At 33.9% G+C, this 21867-nt stretch overlaps 1 protein-coding gene across 5 annotated transcripts in view; it reads left to right on the top strand.

Moving 5' to 3' along the window:
- Positions 1–21867, top strand: part of scalloped (TEA domain transcription factor 1 homolog scalloped) — a 249560-nt gene that overhangs the window by 185310 nt on the left and 42383 nt on the right. For all 5 annotated transcript variants that reach the window (XM_076394556.1, XM_076394563.1, XM_076394571.1 and 2 more), the window contains one exon: positions 21709–21827. Coding sequence is in view for 2 of the 5 variants with exons in the window: in XM_076394546.1 (XP_076250661.1) it covers positions 21709–21827 (119 nt within the window). In the remaining 3 variants the exon portion in view is untranslated. The remainder of the gene's footprint in view (positions 1–21708; positions 21828–21867) is intronic.

Here is a 21867-nt window from a genome sequence, read left to right as displayed (position 1 = left end):
CAAGAAGATTCCTCCTAAGTTTGTCCTGACTTATTTAACGTTTAAATAAAGATGTCCATCAAATAGGAGTATGATTTACCACCTCTTCTCTCACCACCTAAGAAAGACTTAAACTAATGAGGTAGAACGGTTGGGGCGATGGTTAAGGTAACAGGAAGGCCCTATTGTTGCGATAGTCACGGGTTCGAATCCTTCTGGGGCATTATTGTAATTTTATAATTGTGATTGTCCATAAGGCAATAGTGCAAAATTCGATAAGGAAATCATCCCAGTCGGAGCCCACGTTAATCAGTAGGTCCAAAACCAGATAAACTTTAGTTGGTAAAAAGGAGACTCTAAAATATATTTAAAAAAACTCAAACCAGGAAGAAAAAAATGTAAAAAAAGGCATTTTATGTCACCTGACATTCCTTTCCAAAATAATCCATCATCCACGTCAGTGTCTTCCCGTTCACCGACAGTAAATAGGCCAAAAAATCGTCAGTTCCTCCTGACCAATAAATCATTTTCGATTTCTTTCGACGCCGCTGACCAAGCGAAAAGGTAAAAGACTAAACGAGTTTTTGTATGACTCACTGACTCCGTTATACACTCACAATCGCTGTGTTGCCATCGTTAATGGTTCGTGGAGAAACGATAGAACGGGAGTGGGAGATAGTACACGAGAGAGAGGTAGCCACGCGACAAGGACGGCGCCTGTGGCACGCTGTCGGCGAGGCTGTCGAAAGGGGGGAAGAAAGAGTGAGAGAGCGAGAGGTGCGACGTCAGGTTTTTCCGTTTACCAGTCTGACGTTGATGGTTCGGTGATAAATTTCGGTGTTCGTGGAAATGCGAGACAAAACTGCCGATGGCGGGGGATTGGTGGATGCGGTACCTGTTGAGCGACCACGTTATTGAAAGATTTTATTGGGCTATTGTCTTTTTGGCTGTGCGATGAAGAAATGATATCGATACAGAATTGATTATTGTTTATTAAATTCTATTTTTATTCATAAATCGTCATGTTTACCTTTTTTTTCAATGTCCACATATCAGTTTTATTTGAAATTCTGCTAATTGAAAAGATACATTGCAGCAATAAAGTGATTACCTAAAGATAAACTGTGTTTGTTGTTGTATGCTGATGACCACTGATTATTGTAGAGGCTGAAATATATATCAGATTTAGTTTATATTTTACTTTCTTTAGTTCTATGCAAACACTGTTGACTCACTTAAATTTAGTTTTTTTGTTATTCATTGACTGTTGGTAATATTATTTTATTATTCAATATATTGCTGTAGCTTTCTTATCACACACTGTATTTCATGAAAACAGATAAATCAGCAAATATCTGTGAGGACAGTTAAATATTGTAGAAGTTCAGTGTAGCTGGAAGTGTCGAAGACAACAAATTTTATTGTGATTATTAAAGATGATACATCAATATTTTATGATATTGTACAGATACAAACAAAGAAAGATAAGAGAATCGGAAAGAAACATGAGGATAGACTCTACTCTCACAGGACAGGCCAGGATTTGATCGAAGTCTTGTTAAGATGCCCTATGTAGTGATCCCATTGTGAAACATAGCGAGTGATCGAACGTGATATATGAGTATGACTTCCCTTGTCCACTACATGGTCTTTTCTGATCAAGTTAACTCAATTTCCTTAATTGTGTTTACCAGCGTTTCACAATCAGCGTCTGATTAGTGCACAGGAACTCGAAATAAGGCCTTGTCTTGATTTCATACTCCGTTTTACTGTGAGAGTATGTATTATATAAGATTATAATGAATGAATGAATAAGCACAATAATGAATGATTATAAGATGAATTACTATAACAAAATAAAATTATTAATAAATATCTCAAATAAACATATGTCCACTGCCAAAAGTCAATTTCAAAGTTCGTTATTATTTATTTTGTTCATATGCAATCAAATAACGACGTATTAGTATCACATGGAAAAAGTGCTATAATGTTTAAGAAAATAACCGAATACAATTTAGCTAAATATCGAAAGTTTCTAGTAAATATCTAACTGTATTTTTGCTATTTCTATATTTTCGATGTTAATGTAGTTTTGGGAAGCGTTAAGTCTTCAAGTCTTGTACGACCGCTTTAACTTTTACAATTCTTTCTGTAATCATTTAATAAAGCACTTAAGTGACAAGTAAAGAATAAAATAATAGCAAATAAAGCAATACAATTTTGCAAACAAATTTGTAGGTGGTCTGCAGACTTATTTAACAAACTAGTGATAAGTTATGAAATATAATCGACGGTACAAAACAATACTAAGAGTTTCAATCTATTGTATACCAAATCACTTACCCATCACCCAATTCAGCCCTATCATAAACACATCGTCTTGTTCCTTTGCATATACAAGACTGTTTTTTGTTCTGGTCTAAAACTAGGCGGTGGAGTGCTTGACGCATATCTGATCTCGGAGACTTGCTCTGGAGTGACAAGTTGGATCGGGTTATGTGAGACTGCCTCTGAGCTTACGAATACACTAAATCGAAAGTGCCACAAACTTGACCCCTGCGGGTCGCCAGTGCTACTGCCTTAAATTTGGGGATATGGTACCCGCCAACCGGACAGCCGTTATTGGGAACGAGGACCCGGCGAAAAAACAGATAGTAAAACTATAGATTCAATAGAAGTTGGGTGTTGTCGTATGGGAGTAAAAGATGACTGCATCGACAAAAGAGGTCGTTTCGGCCTGGAAAAGGGGACCTTAGAGGTGACGTGGTGCTAGCCTCCAGCATGTCGACCAGCTCGCACGCGCGTTTTCAAATAAACTTGAAGTTAATTGTTGTTTGTGGAAGGATTGATATATAAAGTGCTTGCTTTCTGGAGTGTCAGTTTCCCTGTAGTAGTAGTTTCCCTGTAGTAGACCTTAGATTCGTGCGGAACGAATTAACATCTTGTAAAATAAGCATTTGAAGAAGAGCAGATCAGAGAAGAAAACAGGTTTACTATCCCCGAACCTTTCTGGATTGCTTTCTGAATTTGGGAATGCCAACCGAACCGTCGGACGAAGTGGAGACTTAGGTACGTGACGTTATCCAGCCATGAAATTGTTGCGGTGTCGATCCTAAGTTGCGAATTGTTCGTCAGGAATCATGTTATTTTTCTTTGTGAAAGAGTTGAGAGCGTAGAGTATTGCTCTCTCGGCAAACTTCGACATGGCACTGAGAAGGCTGCATATACAAGACCATATCAATTACCCGATATAACACCTTCCTTCTAAAGAAACCACCAATGGAATATATGTAGTCGTTCCATCTGAATAGCGTATAGTTGTTGTTGTATAGTTATTCCCTTTGATGATCTTCTGAATGGCACAGTTTCTATCCAAATTTCGATGGCATTCAATATATGGAATGGTTTTCCAAGTCTACGGCTGGGATCCTAAGTTACTACAGTCCGGGGCCGTACACCTCTCTCCAAATTTCAGTAGACTCTGCTAATTTACAACAAGTTTAATCCGCCTTTGATAGCGTCATACCCTAAACTGTGATTCTTGTTTCCTAAGTGGTATAGTTTACAACTAGGGGTCTTTGCTGCAGTACGTTTGCAGCCAATTGTAGGAATGCTTCGAGTAACAGCGGAACAATTACCATTCCGTCAGTCTGTCTTCAAAAGAGATGGGAATTTCTCCGGAGTCCTAGCGTCTGCTTCAATTATGAAATGTGAAGGATTTAAAACAACAAAAACTATTTTATTTTACGGAAAGAATCGGCGAAATGCTGAGCACCCATACAAAACAATAATGAAGGTTTAAAACTATTTTAATATGAACCAAACTCCTATGCCTAGACCATTCAGTCTTAGCACAAACACGTCATCTTGTTCCATTAAATACAAAGAGTCATATCAGTCGCGTGATATAACATATATAGATGTGTCATTAACAATGATTTTATCATTAACAATTCAGAACCAAGAAACTAGTCAAATCTTGTTAACATACACATCCTTGTCATTATTTAAATAACTAATTTCTTGTTACTACATATTTGTAACATTATACAATAATGAATGTTATTGTTATTGTATGTGAATATTTGCTTCTTTATTTTCATATCACAATAGTCTACTGTATTTATAACGTAAATAAAACCACATTATTATTTATAAGCCATATCAGTTAAATTGTTCAACTTAACTTGAACCGTAGTGGGGCCGCTATGTCATCCATTTTGTGGCTAACATAAAGCAGACTTATTAATTTTTTTATTAAATATTCGCATTCCGGATAATTACTAACGTCATCGATGTGTTTTATCTCTTGACAACATTAGCCCCATTTTTTAATTTAATTTTAATTTAATTACACGTTTGCCCCTCCCCGTAACATACTTAACGCCCTAACTACATCGGAATGCAGCTGCTGTAGTTCTTTAAAAGGAGTTTCTTATTCATGGAGAAATGAAAAGGGAACGCGAGGGTTAGGGCGTTTATTGTAAGAGTTCATATCATGTATATAGGATCCACTCTTTGAAATGTGAGATTTACATATATTAAGTTTTTGGTATATTAATATTGATTTTTTTACGTTTTTTTCATTAGTTCTACAGAAAATAGGAGTTTTCCGATAAAAATGCATTTTTTTCTATTTTAAGATTTAAATTCGCGGTAAGTCGCTCGTTGATATCATATGACGTAAAAATAATTTATTTCTGCTACAAATTATGAATTCTAGGTGTATATAGTGTACGTCTTTACGACTGTAGATAATGATCAAGGTAAAATTGTTGAAGTTAGTGCAGAACAAAATGAGATGCAACTAGGCTAGTTGAAAAAATATCAATATATATGTTAAATCTATGTATGAATCGGCTTAGCGAATATTTTGCTTCCCTTTGTGAAGAAAACGCCTAGGGGGCTGAAATTTAGCACGATTAAAGATTATATCGAAGTAGTATTTTTATGCCTGATATTTTTGTGTAATATGCGCTACAAATAAATATATTCCAATAAGAAGGAAGAACGTCCAAATCAAGCATCTAGGAAAACGCCGACATATGTGACAATTTCATCCCAACACAAATTAACAAAATTCGAGAATAATCATCTGTTCTTTCACTACAAGATATTTAGATTTTCGAAATTAACTTATGATTTAATTTGGTGTCTGATGAAAAAAAAGTGTTCTTGCCTAAAGACTGTTGTTAATTCATACGGTTCCGGATAAGGTTGTAACATTTTTCTGTAAATTTTAGTGCCATTGACTCCTTATTAATTTCAGGTTTCATTACTAATAACAAAGCACTAACCGAAGCAAAGACTTTAGGAGTTAAAATGAGTATTGCATAGAATGTTAGGAATTATAAAATAGTTTCATAAAAAAATTTATTCCTCATTTGTTGGTGAGTTTAGTGGATATAAGACAAAGTAGAAAGCAACAGATAAATGAAAGCCATAGAAAACAAATTAAAGATGAGCCGTTAGCGAGGGTGAGATCAAAGAGAAAAATAAATAAGCAAAGAACAATGCCCTTTTGTTTACAAATTTAGGTACAGCAATTATTCTTTTAATCAGCCTGGTGCATTTATTCTTTTTTTATTAAATATATATTACAGGTTAAGTAAGAAATATACGATACGGATAAAAGATACGGACAATATGAGTTCATAAATGAAATAGTGAGAATAAACAGGAGTTAAAATGAAACTAACAACATGATGTGCATAGATAGAATAAAATAAATAGGATAGGATAGCATAGGATAAATAAAAGAAATTATGAATTATTAATGGCACATCTGTAAACATTTTAAAATTTGTTTGACTATATTTTATTCTTTGGACCTTGTATCACTTATTTTGATTATTTACTTTATAGACCTAAGTTTTAGAAAATCAACAGTTAATTTAATGATTGTAAATACATTCTTTTAAACATTTCCAAAAAATATACATACTAAATTGAAATATCAATTTCAAAATTGATTTATTCATATGTTTTCTGTTTTAATATACTAACATGTATTACTTCATTTATTACTCCATACCTATGTTTATAACATAAAGAAAGTAATAAAAGTAAAGAATAATCATGTACATTTATATTTGATGCTCTGATAATGTTGCAGTTCTGAAAATAGGATTATTTTCAGAACTTATGATACTTTGTTATGATGTTCACTGACGTAATAATTTACACTTATTAACACTTTATTGATTATTGAAAGTTAAAGGAAATTAGATTTAATTAACTGCAATTCAAAAATGTTAGTAAGTGTTATTTCTTCAGATAGTTTGCATATATTTTAATATGTTTTTATTAGCCAGCCATTTATTATTTTAATTAATATTATATATCAAGTTAAAACAAGTTTCAATAACAATTTTTGAATTAGTTATTTTACTGTATTATGAAAGAAATATGATTAATTTAGTGTAGTCGAATTTCGACCACAAGGTGATCACTAGTATATACAAATATTCTATATATTATTCCGAATATAGAAAGCTTATACATTAACTTTGATTGGTGTTCCATTTACAGTGACGGATTACTGTAATATCTGATCATATTTTATCAAATGAATGATCAACATCGACCTAAATATGAAAATAAATACATTTTTATAAATTCATTAATCCTATTTCATCCGGTAAATATTGGATTCTATTTTCGTCCATTGTATACAAGCAAGGTATGGACGCTCTGAAATCCAGAAAGGAAACTTTGATACACATCCCATCCTTACCCCCGATATGCCTTCAAGGTACGATCGCTCTCCCGCACCGGATAAAACAACAACCGGAGTATTCCCGGCTCGTCTGCAACTTTCCACTGGGAAATAATAAACATCCGAATCCAGTTAAAATAATCGGAATCATCGGAATTTTCGGCTTATGTTTGCATGGTGTATATCAAATATTCGCATTCGAATTTCAGGTAGTAATGTTAGCGTAATTTAGATTGTTGGCAACGAAAAATTTCTTCTGGTATCCGAGACGGATATATTTACTTTCAGGAGATCACGAGGAAACAATTAAATTTCAGATTAATTCTGTATTGTTGTTATCAGCACGTATCACATATCAATAGAAATTAAGTTGGAGAAGTTAAAAACAGGAAATATTCTTGAATGTTATTTACATGTTTTTTCTTGGAATCTCTTGGAACTTTAACAATCTGCCTGTGGGCAATAAGTATTATTATATGATTTCCGTTATACAATATAACCATCCTAACATGAAGATCACTTCAGTAAGTAATCTGCTGTACAACTTATAATCTAAATCTTATTCTAGATACTATTCTAACTTATTCTAAAGTCTATCCTAACTTACTCTAAGGACTATTCTAACTTTTCCTAGAGATTGTTATATCTCACTCTATGTGTATATTAATCAATTTGTATGGTAGTTTGCATTAGAGCACACGCACTTCACGGTTATCGCGCACGTTTAACTGTTTGGTGCGTGCGAGCACTAATAATCTTTCAGAGTACTTCGCACACCAACAATTCGAATCACACTCGTTATGGGTTCTAAGGAGATATCGCGCTGAATCTGTTTATTGGAGACGTAATATGGGGCATGGACGATGACTCGCAACACTTTATTCTGGAACCTCTGGAGGATATCTATGTTAGATTTGCTAGTAGTATCCCACAGTTCAATACCATAGGTCCAAATGGGCCTAAGTATTGTTATTGGCCTTGTTATCTAATGATAATTTAGATTTACGCTCTATCAGCCAATACATTTAGTCTAGTTTAAGCCCAAGCTGTTTTCGTTTTGTCACTATATATTTTTTGCATCGATCAAAATGCATTCCCAAATAATTAAAACGTCTGCTTGCGAGAGTTCATAATTATTAATTTTTACTGTAGTTCTTCTGCAAAGGGTGAATGTCACATGGATAAATTTTGTATAATTTGCTTTGATGCCACATTTTCAACCACAATTCGACTTTGTTAAGATGAAGTTGAAAGTTTCTTGTGGCTCATATAGGATTCTCATGTGATGAGAAAACCGCTGTATTGTCAGCATATGTTGCAATAGTAGTGTTTTTTGAGATCGGTAGATCAGCTGTATACAATAGATATAACAATGTGTTAACAATAGGTTAGTGCAGTATTTTTTATCATTTAGGTTTTTATTAATTTTTTTGACTAATCTATGTATTTGTTCTGTTGTTCCCTGTTTATTATGGAAACCAAATTAATGGTCTGAAATAATATTTCTCTCTTCTGCGATTATTTTGAGTCTGTTATCATATAGTTTTTCAAAAAGTTTGGAGATTACAGGTAACAGGCTTATTTTTTCCCTGGTTTAAGAACCATAATGATTTGAGTCACTTTCCAAGTGCAAGTCTTAGCATGACATTATATATGAACTGAGCGCTGTTTTAATATTCCAGTAATTAAGTCAAAACCAGGAGCTTTTTTAGTATTGATTTCTTTCGCTATTGTTTGGTTTACTTATCTATAAATTTATCATGTGGCAGATTTGAAACAGAACGTGAAGAAAGTCAACTATGTTATTTTCTTCTGTTGCGGATGTTTCAGACGGCTACGGATTAAATATTAGTGTTTAAAGAAAACCTCCGCATTATGTTTATCATTCCTAGCCCAGGTATTGTTATCAGTTTTGATGAGTGGATTATGTTGTTAAGGTTTTTTTATCTTTTTTGTTATTTTCCAGAAAGAATATTCGGTTGCATCAGTTGGCATTAAGTTTTCTAAATATTTTTGAATTACTTGATTTTGTTCGTTATTTATTAGCTCTTTCAGCTCTTCTGTTGCCTTGTTGAATTTTCTCTTGTTGTTATTAACTTGAATGTTTTTACAGAACTATGTAGCATTTATTTTTTCATATACTGCTGATAGCGTAAAATTTTCCATATAAACATTTTTATGCAGATTTTTAGACGTTTTTCAACTTCTGGCATTATCATGATGATAAACTGATATCACACAACATCATCAATGCTTATTGAGGTGTTTGATTAACTAATTTTAAATATGCATTATACACTACGCCAAAACGATCGTCGATATGATATGACATCAGTATACAGTTAGTGAACAATGAAGGTAGACGCTAAGGAATCAACTTAATTTATATTGCATATTAATAATGAATTTTAAAGTGTATAAGTAATGTCTGATGCTGTACAAATGCATATAAAATGATAAAAAAAGTCAAGTAAAATGTAGGACAAAATGACGTTTGCTCGATAGAAATATATTTTTTGCCAATACAAAGAAGTTATCAAAAACAACTTCTCAGACTAAGAAATATCGAACAAAATATGAAAATAAAGGCATTTTTATAAATTCATCGATACATTTTACTAGGTAAATCTAATATTTTGTCATCATTCCAATTGAGCAGTTTCTCCAAGACATTCAAAAGGTACTTTCTTCTACATTTTTAAAGTTCAACAAATGTCAAAACTTTATTAAAGGGCATGTTAATGTAATGTAATATAAAAATATTAAAATATTATATTGCGCAATATAAACTGATTTCTGTTACAAAATTAAGGAATACACTGAGTGAGCTTGATACGAGAATTTCTTTCAGTGAATCCGTCAATATATATTATTTTCGTATGGTTTGTATATGTTTAAATTTACATATTTTGCTTTGCAGACATTAAAATCAACACTTTCCTTATTTTTTTTATTTTGTAGAAAAAGTTAAGAAATTTTAAACATTTTATTTTATGAGTAATAACTTATGTATAGTAAATTGTAAATTTTTAATTCGCATTAGTAAATAAACTTTAAAAGCAAATTATTGTTATTTTTTAAAAATTATTACTTTTAGAAGTTCAACAATTTGCCCAGTAGGTAATAAGTATTTTTATGATTATATTATATAGAAGACATAGAAAATCAAACAAAGTGAAAAAATATTATCTTAATTAGTTAGTCTTCTTCTAAAGTCTAGTTCTGTCCTGTAACCAGATCGGATGTTGTTAAACATTTTAGTCTAGGGACTTGGGACACTGCAGATTTAGTGTGCTTTCACATTCTTTTAAAGTACTTAACACAAACATTTTAAATTACACACATTATTGGTTTTAGAGGAAGATCGCGTTGTATCACTTCATTTGAAACATAGTACGGAGCATCAACAACGGTTCGCAAGAGTTTGTTTTTGAACTCTTGTATGATGGCTATATTAGACGTGTTAACAGTTCCCCATAGTGGAATTCCATATTACCAAATAGGTTTAAGTATTCATTCGTATAGCAATATCTTAATCCCCACATGACCAGCTCCAGCTCCAGATGGTATAACAGCAAACTATCTGAAAAACCTCACTAGCAAACAACTATCAGAGCCTGCTAACATCATCAACTCCATCCTGAGGTTAAAGCATTTCCCAAAGAACTGGAAACATGCGCTTGTCGCTGTCATTCCTAAGAAGAAATCGAAGTCCAATCCATCTGACTACAGGCCTGATTAGTTCACTTTCCAAACTTGTCGAACAACCGATATTACACGCTTTAAACAACTTCACAGACGCACACCACATAATCCCAAACAAACAATTTGGTTTGCGTGCCAAACATTCAAGCCTGCGTCAAGCTGCTCGCGTCGCAACAACAATCCGCCAGGCATTAAGAAAATGTCGAAAAACTGGAGCCATCTTTTTAGATGTTTCCAAAGCCTTCGATCAAGTATGGCACCACGGTCTAATATTCAATGCAACACAGCTTGGTCCGAATGACTTAATGTCTCTGAGAGACAACTTGAACTACTCCAAGTGTTCTAATCCAAAAAAGTCCGCGCGTTACTCAATGCCCCATGGTTTATGAGGAACATCATCTCGAATCAGCCATCCCGTTTGTGAAGAATTTCACGAACATGCTCAGTCTAAGGTTCTGCATAGACGCCTTAGAACACGACATCACCTTGATTAAATCCCTACCCATCCACAAACCTCGGTAGTAAATCAACTACGAAAATCCCAGTCGTAACCCAGGATCTCTGTCGCCCGCAAAACACTTCACTAACCCGAACCCGAAGCGATATCAGCAAAAGAGCATTTGATTTTAGCTGGTCAACTTAGAATAAGAAAAAAAATCTTATTATGGTAGTGATAACTTGGATTTGCTCCCTATGCTGAGCTTTGGTAGTCTTACATCGTAAATTGCAATGGTTGGATCTTTTCAAGACCAGGATACTTCCTAATTCTGGTATTTTGTGGCTTGGGGATTTTAAGTACCTTCAATCCATCTTTGATGAACTGAACTCTATTGTTTCACTTCGACCTGTCTATTTTCTTGATAAATAAATTGATGCCTGTTAGTTGAATGAATTCAAAAGAGAACTATTTTATATTCTCAACAGAATGTTACCAACTGCACAAGTTCTGGGACGTGTGTCCAATTATATTTTAAGATGTACTAGAGCCTTATAATATAAATACATCATTCGTTACATCGCATTACAAGACAATACATGGAATGCTTGAAATAGTAATCCAGTGCAGTATTAGTCGCGCTATGTAACAAATATACTTTGTGGTTTGATATTAACTAATCGGTCCGTAATATGGTTTAGAACATAATATATTTGTAAGGTTAAAAAATCAGTCAGAAACAGGATGACGGTCAAGATTGATTGGTTTCAATAGAGTTGTCGTTATTCGTTGATGAGTGTAAAAGTGAGCCATCAGCTTACCATAATCTATCTTCCGTTGACATCCCTTACACAACAACACCGAAAAGTTTCTATTTACTCGAGCGAGAATCAGGTGGGGACGACGCCACGACTACGGTGGCGGTTCATTTGACGGATGAAAGAGCAGCTCTTTGAAATTTCAAATTCTATAAAGTTTACGTGCGTGTATGTGTATTTCTAAGGGCCGAACAAGTAGAGCGCGAGCCGCAACAAAGCGAGATGGGGCTTTTGTAAGGAAATGGCGCCACGGGCTGGAGAGCGAGCGAGAGGGAACGCGACCAACTCCCCGTGCACAATCGTGCCCTTCCTTCCCGTCGTCGATCGGTCTTTTACGGCGGGACAGGCGGGTGCCGGCGGATTAAACGCTTTGAAATGCGGCGAAGAAACTTTGATACATAATGATCCTTATCCGCGGTTTACCTGTGAGGATCGCAAGTTTGGCTGGTGCGACGGAAGTATTAAAACATCAACGGAAACATTATCTAGTTGTTTACCGTTTTCCGCTGGAAATATTTGATACGTTTCAAATATTCAGTGGAATTGTTTGAACTTATGCTAATAATGTTTCAAAAAAAAATCCGAACTATGATTTTTGGGAATTAATTTTAAGGTATTTTTGTTTTACTTAAAATTTACTTTAAACCTAATTATGATAAATATTAATTATTATTTCGAACTAGTTCACCTTATTGTTAGATCTAGATCTAGTTTTGGATCTAACAATAAGGTAATAAAGTCTATGTAGACTTTAGAGTATCATAATGTGCTATAACCAGATCGGATGGTGTTAAACGTTTTAGTATATACGCACTTCATTATCACGTCGCACATTGAGCTGATTAGCGAGCACATTGGGGTGTACTCACACCTATTTGAATTACTTAATACAAACATTTTGAATTACACTCGCTATTGATTCTAGAGAGATATCGGGTAGTATCACTTCATTGGAGACATAGTACGGAGCATCGACAATGGTAGGCAATACTTAATTTTGGAGACGTTATGTGATGACTATATTAGATTTACTAGCAGTACCCCTTATTTGTACTCCATATGACCAAATATACTAAGTATTGATTCGTAAAACATATACTTTGTTATCTAATGATAATTGGATTTGCGCCCGATAAGCAAATATGATATATTGATATATGTTGTTCTTGTTTAGTAGGTACCTGCTTCTTCTAGGTTAGACGTCGATCCAGATGCATACCGAGATATTTAGCATCCTCGGCTTGGAAATTTGACAATTATTGAAATTCTCTGGTTGCCATGCCTTCAGCCACAATTATATTTTATCAAGGTGTATTTGTCATTCTTTGACAGTGTTATTGATCTTCCCGACATGCTTTGACCTTCCTTGACATTGCTACAGTGTCATATGTGAGTTTTGTAGTCGGCAGATCGGCTATAGGAGATCTAGTATCGAACGCAGTATACTGCCTTGCGGAACACCTGAATATATTTGATGTAATGCAGTGATTTTCTCGTCTTGTTTTATAGTGAGATGTGCATCGATTAGATAAGATTTTAGTAACTAAAAATATGGATGAAGGATCAGTTTCTTCAAGAAATTTCTTAATTTCCTTCATTTCATTTATTTTAGAAAAACTTATGGATTTTGGATGAAAAACTGATTAAAGTTCTACGGACTAGACGGTAGCTGTGTCATAAATTCTCATCCAAGCTCTTGTAACTTTCGGCGTCAATACTAACTGCGCAAAAGCTTGCGACAGCTCCATGTCTTTTTCAATCAAGCTTCTTTTATATGGAATATAAATTGACCTAGACAAAACACAAAGTTATCACTGACTCAGTATGTCTCACATTGGACCAATGCGTGGCAATTTCTAACTAATGCATTAAAATAACAAATTTCAACATACTTTTTATAAAAAAAACTACTACTTTTAACTTGTTGGAGTATTGAACTATAGTAAAAAATTAGATTTCATGGAATTATTGTTCTACTGGCTGTTAATCACAGAGCAGTTCTGCAAGTCAGTGGGCTTTTTTTCCCGAGCAATAACTTTTAACAGTAACTTCGCTGCTGCCCTCTACCGTCATCTATTAATAGGCATAATATATGTTACAGTGAGATTTTAAGTAAGCTGTTTCATTTATTTTGTGTTTGAATTTTTTCTTACTATTTTTAATACTTTTTTTTGTAAAAAAGTCTCGGAAACTAAGGGCATGCTTGATGAGTGTTATCAATTTTAATGATTTACTGAGTTCTATTTATGTTAAGATTCAAATTTATGTTCCAAATTCATAAATTCTGATTCCATATTAGACAATTAATTAAAATAATTTTAATAGATTCTAAGTTTACTTTTTTCATTTTACAAAACATTGAAACGTTTGGTGCTAATTGTGAGTTAAAACTGGCAAATATCAATTGACATAAAATGAGATTCACTCATTCTTACTCACTCTTTTCATTTGGCTATATATTTTGTTTAAGGTCAGTTGCTAATTATAGATCTACAATTATAAACAGAAATTAATGATATAAACTATGAATGAAGTTTAGTAAAAATCTTAGTATTATTGAAAGTATATTATGGAAATTCCGTTTCTGAAGTCTTTTAATATTAAATTTATGTTCGAAATACTATTTTTAGAACTATAACAGTTAACTCTTTTTATATTTATGCATTAGTTATTATTACCTTTGAGAGGCTGATTTAGTAAATCAATGATGTTAGTAACCAGGCTGGGTAAGACCGGATGCCTTCTGGAATATATATTAGTCGATAAGTTTAATACTGAGGACCAAAGTTCAAAATCCACGTAAACCCCAGGTCTAGTCCAGATAAATACTGGTTAGATAAATTATATCTAACAATCCTAAAATATAGGTTTAAAAAAATGTATGCCATTTTTCATAGTATTTGTATGATTTAAATATGAATTAATATATAATTATATAATTACTGCAATAGTTACTATTTCTCGCTTTTTATGAAATATTTTAATTAGACCGCATTTAAATTAATTTGGTTTATTATTATCAATATACGTCATTGATGTCATATAACCTTAATTTGAAATCTAATTACTGGAAAGTCGTACATCAATGGAATTTTGAGCTGATTGGAGATTGGTTAGCAAAAATTACAATTAAGTATTAAATTATTCAGAATTTGGCGTATTGTCTATAAGATTATTGAATTAAAAATAGTATCTTCCAAAGAAAATTTTATTTTAACATTTCTCAGTCCTTAGTCATAGAAAATGGTCAGTTGAAAACCACAAAAACATGATTCACTCAAACTTATCAAATTAATGCACGAAGTGCTTTGGTTTTGGATTGAGATCAGTCTGATTCTTAGTGGGGAAATGATACGGCCTGATGAAGAAGATATCAGTATTGTAGTGATGTGAATAGTTGGGATTGTTATTCGATTTATATTTATTATTTGATATTGGTAATATGTGATTATTATTTTTTGTTGTTTTTAATTGTTTTTAACTAATACTGTAGCTCTAATTATGGATTATATCCTTCTGGGCGTTTTAATATAATATATGGTAATAAATTATTTCGGATAATGAAGTAAGTCATGCTTATTCGATGAAATCATTTGTTTACTCTGTCAAAATTTGTTTGATTTGATCTTAGTTACGTATTTGCCTTTTTCCGAATTTAAAAGAATGCAGCGCAGGCTAATACAAAATTGTGTGGTATATATAGTTATATATGCTTAAATGAACGACCATTGGTTTTCTTATTTTTAATCTGGAAATATCAATGGCAAACTTAAACCCAGCTTTTCCTGTTGAAAAGGCATGAAATTCTTAAATGTATCATAGAGAGGCAGGAAAAAGGCCATTTTTGATATAAATAATTTCAGCTGTTGAAAAGAGGATCAGGTACGCCAATAATCAAAGAAAACAGCTGCAAATCCATAAATTATTGTTAATATTTACATGAACAAACTCGTTTTGAAATACTTGAAGGAACCGATATTGCTTTTCCTTATTAGATTTTCTTTATTAACACTTCCCAAGATTCCAAGAATTTATAATCTCTTTCTTTCAAAATAAAATAAAATTTTTATTATCTTATTAATTCTTTTAAGTAGTAGCTGAATAAAAACTGCAGTTTAATTAGAAGATAATTTTAATTAGAAGTGATTTTCTTACATACCATGTATAACATATATATATATATATAAAATTTTACTTTATTTTGAAAGAAAGAGATTATAAATTCTTGGAATCTTGGGAAGTGTATATATATAGAGAGAGAGAAAAATTGTTGAACTAATAAGAGTACATAGAAAATATAAATAGTGAAAGTCATCCCGTGCTACGTGCTAAAATATTGGCTATCAAACAGCAGCAACGTAGAAGCAATACAGGTATTGGACAACAGGCAGGAAATCAGAGAATTGATGTGAGTTACACCACACGAACTTCTGTATACTTTAGCTGACGTATTAATCTCTTACTCGCCTTGCTTGTGTATTAATGTAAGTACAACAGAGCAGTAGTAATGCATAAATTTGAAAATTAATATTGTACTATGCATATCTAATGAAAGATGTAATTGAAAACGACTCTCGGAACAAAAGAAGTAAATACTTAAGAAGTTATACTTTAGTTATGTTACACTTAGCCAAACAGGCATTAGATAGATTACAAGCAATCAGTACATTCAGTTTTAAATTTATCTTTGTTATTGTTTTGAAATTAATGATTTTGTTCATAATTTATACCTAGATTCCACAATAAACTTTTATCCTGTGCTTAGAGGCCATCTGCTAGTATTATATAGTTTATTTTTCATGTTAATTCATGTCATTAAATTCTTATTCATTAAACATAACTAACATAAATCATATTCAATTTTTTTCAGTTCACTATTCACCATCATTAAAATATATGTCGCTGTGATCTATTTCACAGCTCTATTAATTTGATATTTGATATTGTTCTGTAGCGAGTTTTGTTTTCTCATCGACATAGTTAACTAAATAACACATTAAATTTCCTTCATTTATCACGAATATAAGCGTTCCTGCAACTAGTCTTCCGGATGCGTCACTGCCACTACACAAATCAACTTTTCCATCCGAACTAAGTGGTCTTTTCATGGCATTTCCTCGTCTTTCCGTCGCCGGTCGACAAACATACTCGCTGCAACTCCCGCCGAAAAGCCGCATTATCCAGCGCAGAGCATTCCGTTCATAGAGTCGGCAAACGTTTCGTACGTGAATTTCCATTACCAGGCAGCCAGGCACACAGCGAGCGAGCGAAAGAGAGGGAGAGGGAGAGAGAGAGAGAGGTAGAAGAAAAAAAGCTGGACAAGGCATTCGGCCGCAACTATTTTGAAATTATTCCTACGAAAGTACACGTTTCGCGGTCGAACATATGGATATCGAGCGGTTGGTCAGTACAGCCTCCCTTCCATGCTGTCCGTTCGCACCTGCTACCGGAAACCGGACCTATGCGCCGGAAAAATAACCCCGTTACACTCGATACGCAATTAAAATCGCTTTGATTAATCGAATGATTATCCGAATAGGACGTGAAGTGGTGTTTGTTTTAATGAATTGAAATTAAAATTACATTAATACTATTGTTTTAATGATTATTAATTTTTCGCCCAATATTTTCAACCTAGTTCTGCGTCTGAACTAATATTCTATAATATTAATTTACCTCTTTTTGGAACTTCCTGCTGCGTTTTTCATCCAAAACGTCTATTTCGTCAGAGAAACCTGTGAAAGAGTAATTAACCATCCATTCGACAGACATGTCCGATCACTGGAGTTTTTATCTCAACTGTGTACTGATGTCACATATGAATCGAATGACTTAATTTATAATATGACCTAGAAGAGAAACATCAAAAATTTGCCTTGAGTATCGGATTTCAAGTAGGTTATAGATGTAAGAGTGTAACGCTGACCCCAGTCTCGGATATATTCAGAAGTATGTTAAAATATGGGTTCGAGAGAGCCAGATTATAGTCTTGATTGTAACATTTCGTAGAGAAGTAAAAGCTCCTGCAGCTTTACCAATTTGGCTTATTACTTCAGCAGTGAGTGTCATTTCCTCCAACTGTATCAGTGATCCCAAGTAATAGGTCAATTGAAAAGTCACCGGTCTGACACATAGATGGCGCTACTATAATTAAATCCATATGTTATTAGTTAGCTTTAACACTCAAAAGATGCGTGTATAAATTTGACAGCTGTCAGATCATTAGTTTGTGAATTATAGCATTATGAGTGGAGCAACTTTTGTTATTGTGAAAAAATGCATAAAAAGGAATTTCGCGTGTTGATAAAATATTGCTTTTTGAATGGAAAAAATACAGTTAAAGCAAAAACTTGGCTTGATGCCGAGTTTCCGGACACTGCCCCAGGAAAATCAACCATCAAGGAATGGTATGCTAAGTTTAGACATAGTGAAATAAACACCGAAGACGGTGAACGCAGTGGATGCCAAAAAAAGGTTGTTACCGAAGAAAACATTAAAAAAATCCCCAAAATGATTTTGAATGACCATAAATTGAAACTGAATGAAATAGCGGACACTCTAAAGATATCAACTGAATGTGTACATCATATCATTCACGAATATTTGGGTATGAGAAAGCTATGTGCAAACTGGGTGCCGTGCGAACTCACTTTTGACCAAAAACAACGACGAGTTGATGATTTGGAGCAGTATTTGAAGATGATCAAGCGTAATAAACCCGAGTTTTTGCATCGATATGTGACAATGAATGAAACATGGCTCTATTATTTCACCCGAAATCGAATCGACAAAGCGTGGGAAAACAGTCAACTGGCAAGGTTATGGCGTCTGTATTTTGATGGATGCGCATGGAATAATTTTCAATGACTACCTTGAAAAAGGAAGGACCATCAACAGCGACTATTACATAGTGTTATTTGTTTTTGAAGGACATTACAGTTTGAAAGACGAAATCGCCGAAAAACGGCCGCATTTGAAGAAAGAGAAAGTGCTGCTTCACCAAGACAATGTACCGTATCAAAAATCCATGAATTGGGCTTCGAAGTGCTTCCTCAACCACCTCAACCAGTATTCTCCAGATCTAGCCCCCTGCGATTATTTCCTATTATCAGATCTCAAAAGAATGCTCGCAGGGAAGAAATTTTCGTCGAATGAAGAGGTGATCAACGAAACTGCGGCCTATTTTAAAGCAAAAGACAAATCGCACTACAAAAATGGTATCGAAAAGTTGGAGGGTCACTATAATCAGCGTATCACCCTTGAAGGAAATTATGTTGAATAAAAAAAACTAGTTTTGGAAAAAAAATGTGTTTACTATGGTAGGCCGGAGACTTTTCAATTGCTCTGTTAGTTTAGAACAACATATTGGATATGGATGAGATCTACACTAACAAGTCATATTGTTCTGCAATGCAAACTATATTGTAAAGAATGTTGGAAGACTTAACATCTGTATTAGCGAGCATCAGATCGTGCAGGTTATAGCGTTATTTGGACGCCATATTTCTTTTTAAATACTTTTCGCCTAATTGTATCAACCTCTATGCTGTGTCTTCAACCAATACGTTGTAGTTATTACTACTGCACGTCACTAAATCGAAAGGTGATGATAGATCAAGGATACTGCTTCTATCCTAACTATTAGTCTTTTGTTCTTCAAATTACTGTGGATGATCCATCATCAATACATATGTTTCCTTCAGCTGATATTTGTATTTACTTTTATTAAAACGGGTGACTTTACTTTAAAAGTAAGCATATAGTAAATGTTCCCAATAAAGATAACTAAATCTCTATAATCTGCGTATTTGTTGCTGCGTATATCTTATTTGTTTTGACCTAATAACTTCTATTTCTAAAAGAAACTCACATGAGGACTTAAAATGGTAATATTTCAGTACCTGTAAAAACATTATCCTGGAAAAGCAAATGTTGAATTGTTTAACATGGTTCCTATCCTTAAAGACTTCGTAAAATTGCTTTCATTAGTTGACCTAGGCCGTGTTTGTTTGTTGGTATAGATTTGGACCCGCTCCTTATCGTCCGAATCTGTGTTAATACTCCATGGTATAAGTAAGTTAGATAGTTTCCAGTTACCACAGTTACCAAGTTTTCAGTTTAGCTCGGCTTTTAGATGTTATCGATATCATTACTAAATTTAAGTTGCAAGTATATTTTGTAATTGCAAGGTATAATATTGTAAAGTTTGCACCTCGAATGAGCATTAAACTTTGAATATTTTGTTAGTAATTTGGATGCCTCGTGCTATACAGAGTGATCATAGTAGTTTCAAAATATTTGTTCTAAATTGTCCATTTTACTAACTAGATTTTATTTGAACTGGATCTATTCATTAAACCAACCATCAACTGATTTTACCGCTGATTGCCGACATGATTGAGGTGGTTGTTCCTTGTCGGATCACGCGTAGAGGCACCATGTTACTTCGAACTTCAAAACTCTTTCTAATAATATTACGCGCAGTAGGGAGTGTGAGATTTAACATAGTTACGATTATTTACCCTAACGCCTTCACCATTTTTGCGTTTAATAATATCTGGATTATTTAAACAGTTGTTTCACTAATACGCCATCAAAGTTCTACTATGCTAGTTCATCATCTTTATAAATACTTATATTTGCAAAAATATAATAATGCGTGTATTTAGTTCTCAGTTTACATGCCGGTTATTTTAGGTTGGTCTTGTAGGCCAAGCTAATATGTGTAGTATGTGCTGTTATGTGTGGATAGATCAGTGACACATTTCAAGAACGACCGTATCCACGGAAATGACAGCATGCACAAAATATGGTAAATCATCGGCGAAGAGAATTAGTGGACGAAACCCAAAATTGTAAGAATTTGAAACTAATTAGGAGACCAACGAACATTAAAAAGGATTGTGAACATAACAAACCTGACAGCAGAATTAAACACTCACTTGAGTAATACTGTTTCGACAACAACAACAAAACAGTACGTCGAAAGTTCCACAAAGCTGACCTTCGTGTAAGGGCTGTGATTGCGAAACCCTTTGGAAGCTAACGGTAGTATCGTAGTATTCAGCTAATCCTCTCATTCACATTATTAGTCGGATTACTGCCTATAAATACCTCAATATCCTCAAAGATAAAGTTTTTAGTTACACTGCTATATCCCAAGATGATAATGCGCCTATACACACCCGAAAGAGTTCAGTTTTGGTTTAAGGATCATCAAACATCTTCCCTGGTGGGCACAATCGCCAGATCTCAACATAATAAATAGTTATAAAGAATTTCAGAGTAGCGAGAGAGTGGTAGATTTCCATCTTCAACATCATTGGTGCAATTGGCCGATTTTTGGCACAAGATTGAGATAAAATTCAGTTTGGAGACTATTCAGATATTCTACGAATCTATACCGCAAAAACTCACTACTATTTTTGGAAGAAATTTGCACGAGAACTGAAAACACTGGTTGAAGAAATACTGATTATTTCAATGTTAAATGATACATGTGGTCGACGGGAGAATTGAAAGGATATTAGGTTAGGTAGAAGAAGTACGGTAGCGCTGTGGAAGTGGTACTATTACAAGGGGATGGAGAAAAGAAAAGAGAACGAGACGTCGTCGTGATGGTCTTTTATAGCCTGGAACTGCATGGTACCAATCAACCGGCGTTGCCAACCTTTGTAGTTGTTGTTGATGAATTCCTGGTGGCGGTCGCCACAAAGGTTATTTGTGTTTTTTAACTATTTCATTATTTTTTATTTGGGTATTGCTGACTATTAAGGTAAACAACACAGGCTAATACCGATTGGGTATATCTAGTCAGCGATAATAATATCTATCTAGGTTTTGTAATATTATTTGTACTCACAACAGACAGAATAAATCAATAGAATAAATTTAAAAAATATATATGCAATAATTTTACAAAAGGAACATAATTAACTTAATAATTTACGGTTGTATATCGGCTACTGGGCTATCACTAGTTTATATTATCACTGAATTTAATCTTCAATTGTTGATACTTGAGATTATATTAATAATTTTTGTTTCAGGCAGCGTGGTGAGTCCAAGCGGCACCATTACCTCCCCGTGGACGCCAGTAACAGGTCCGCCGGCCGATTCGAACGGCGGACCCGACACCAAGAATCTGGACGTAGGCGATATCAGCGATGTAAGTTCTCTATTAATATCTAGTGGTACTCAAACTGGAT

The sequence above is a fragment of the Rhynchophorus ferrugineus genome, unplaced genomic scaffold, assembly GCF_030347505.1.
Source record: "Rhynchophorus ferrugineus isolate W39M unplaced genomic scaffold, kcgeb_rfMv2 rfM1, whole genome shotgun sequence".
Classification (NCBI taxonomy): domain Eukaryota; kingdom Metazoa; phylum Arthropoda; class Insecta; order Coleoptera; family Curculionidae; genus Rhynchophorus; species Rhynchophorus ferrugineus.
The sequence above is the reverse complement of the archived record's forward strand: the minus strand, read 5'-3'. Positions and strand labels throughout refer to the sequence as shown.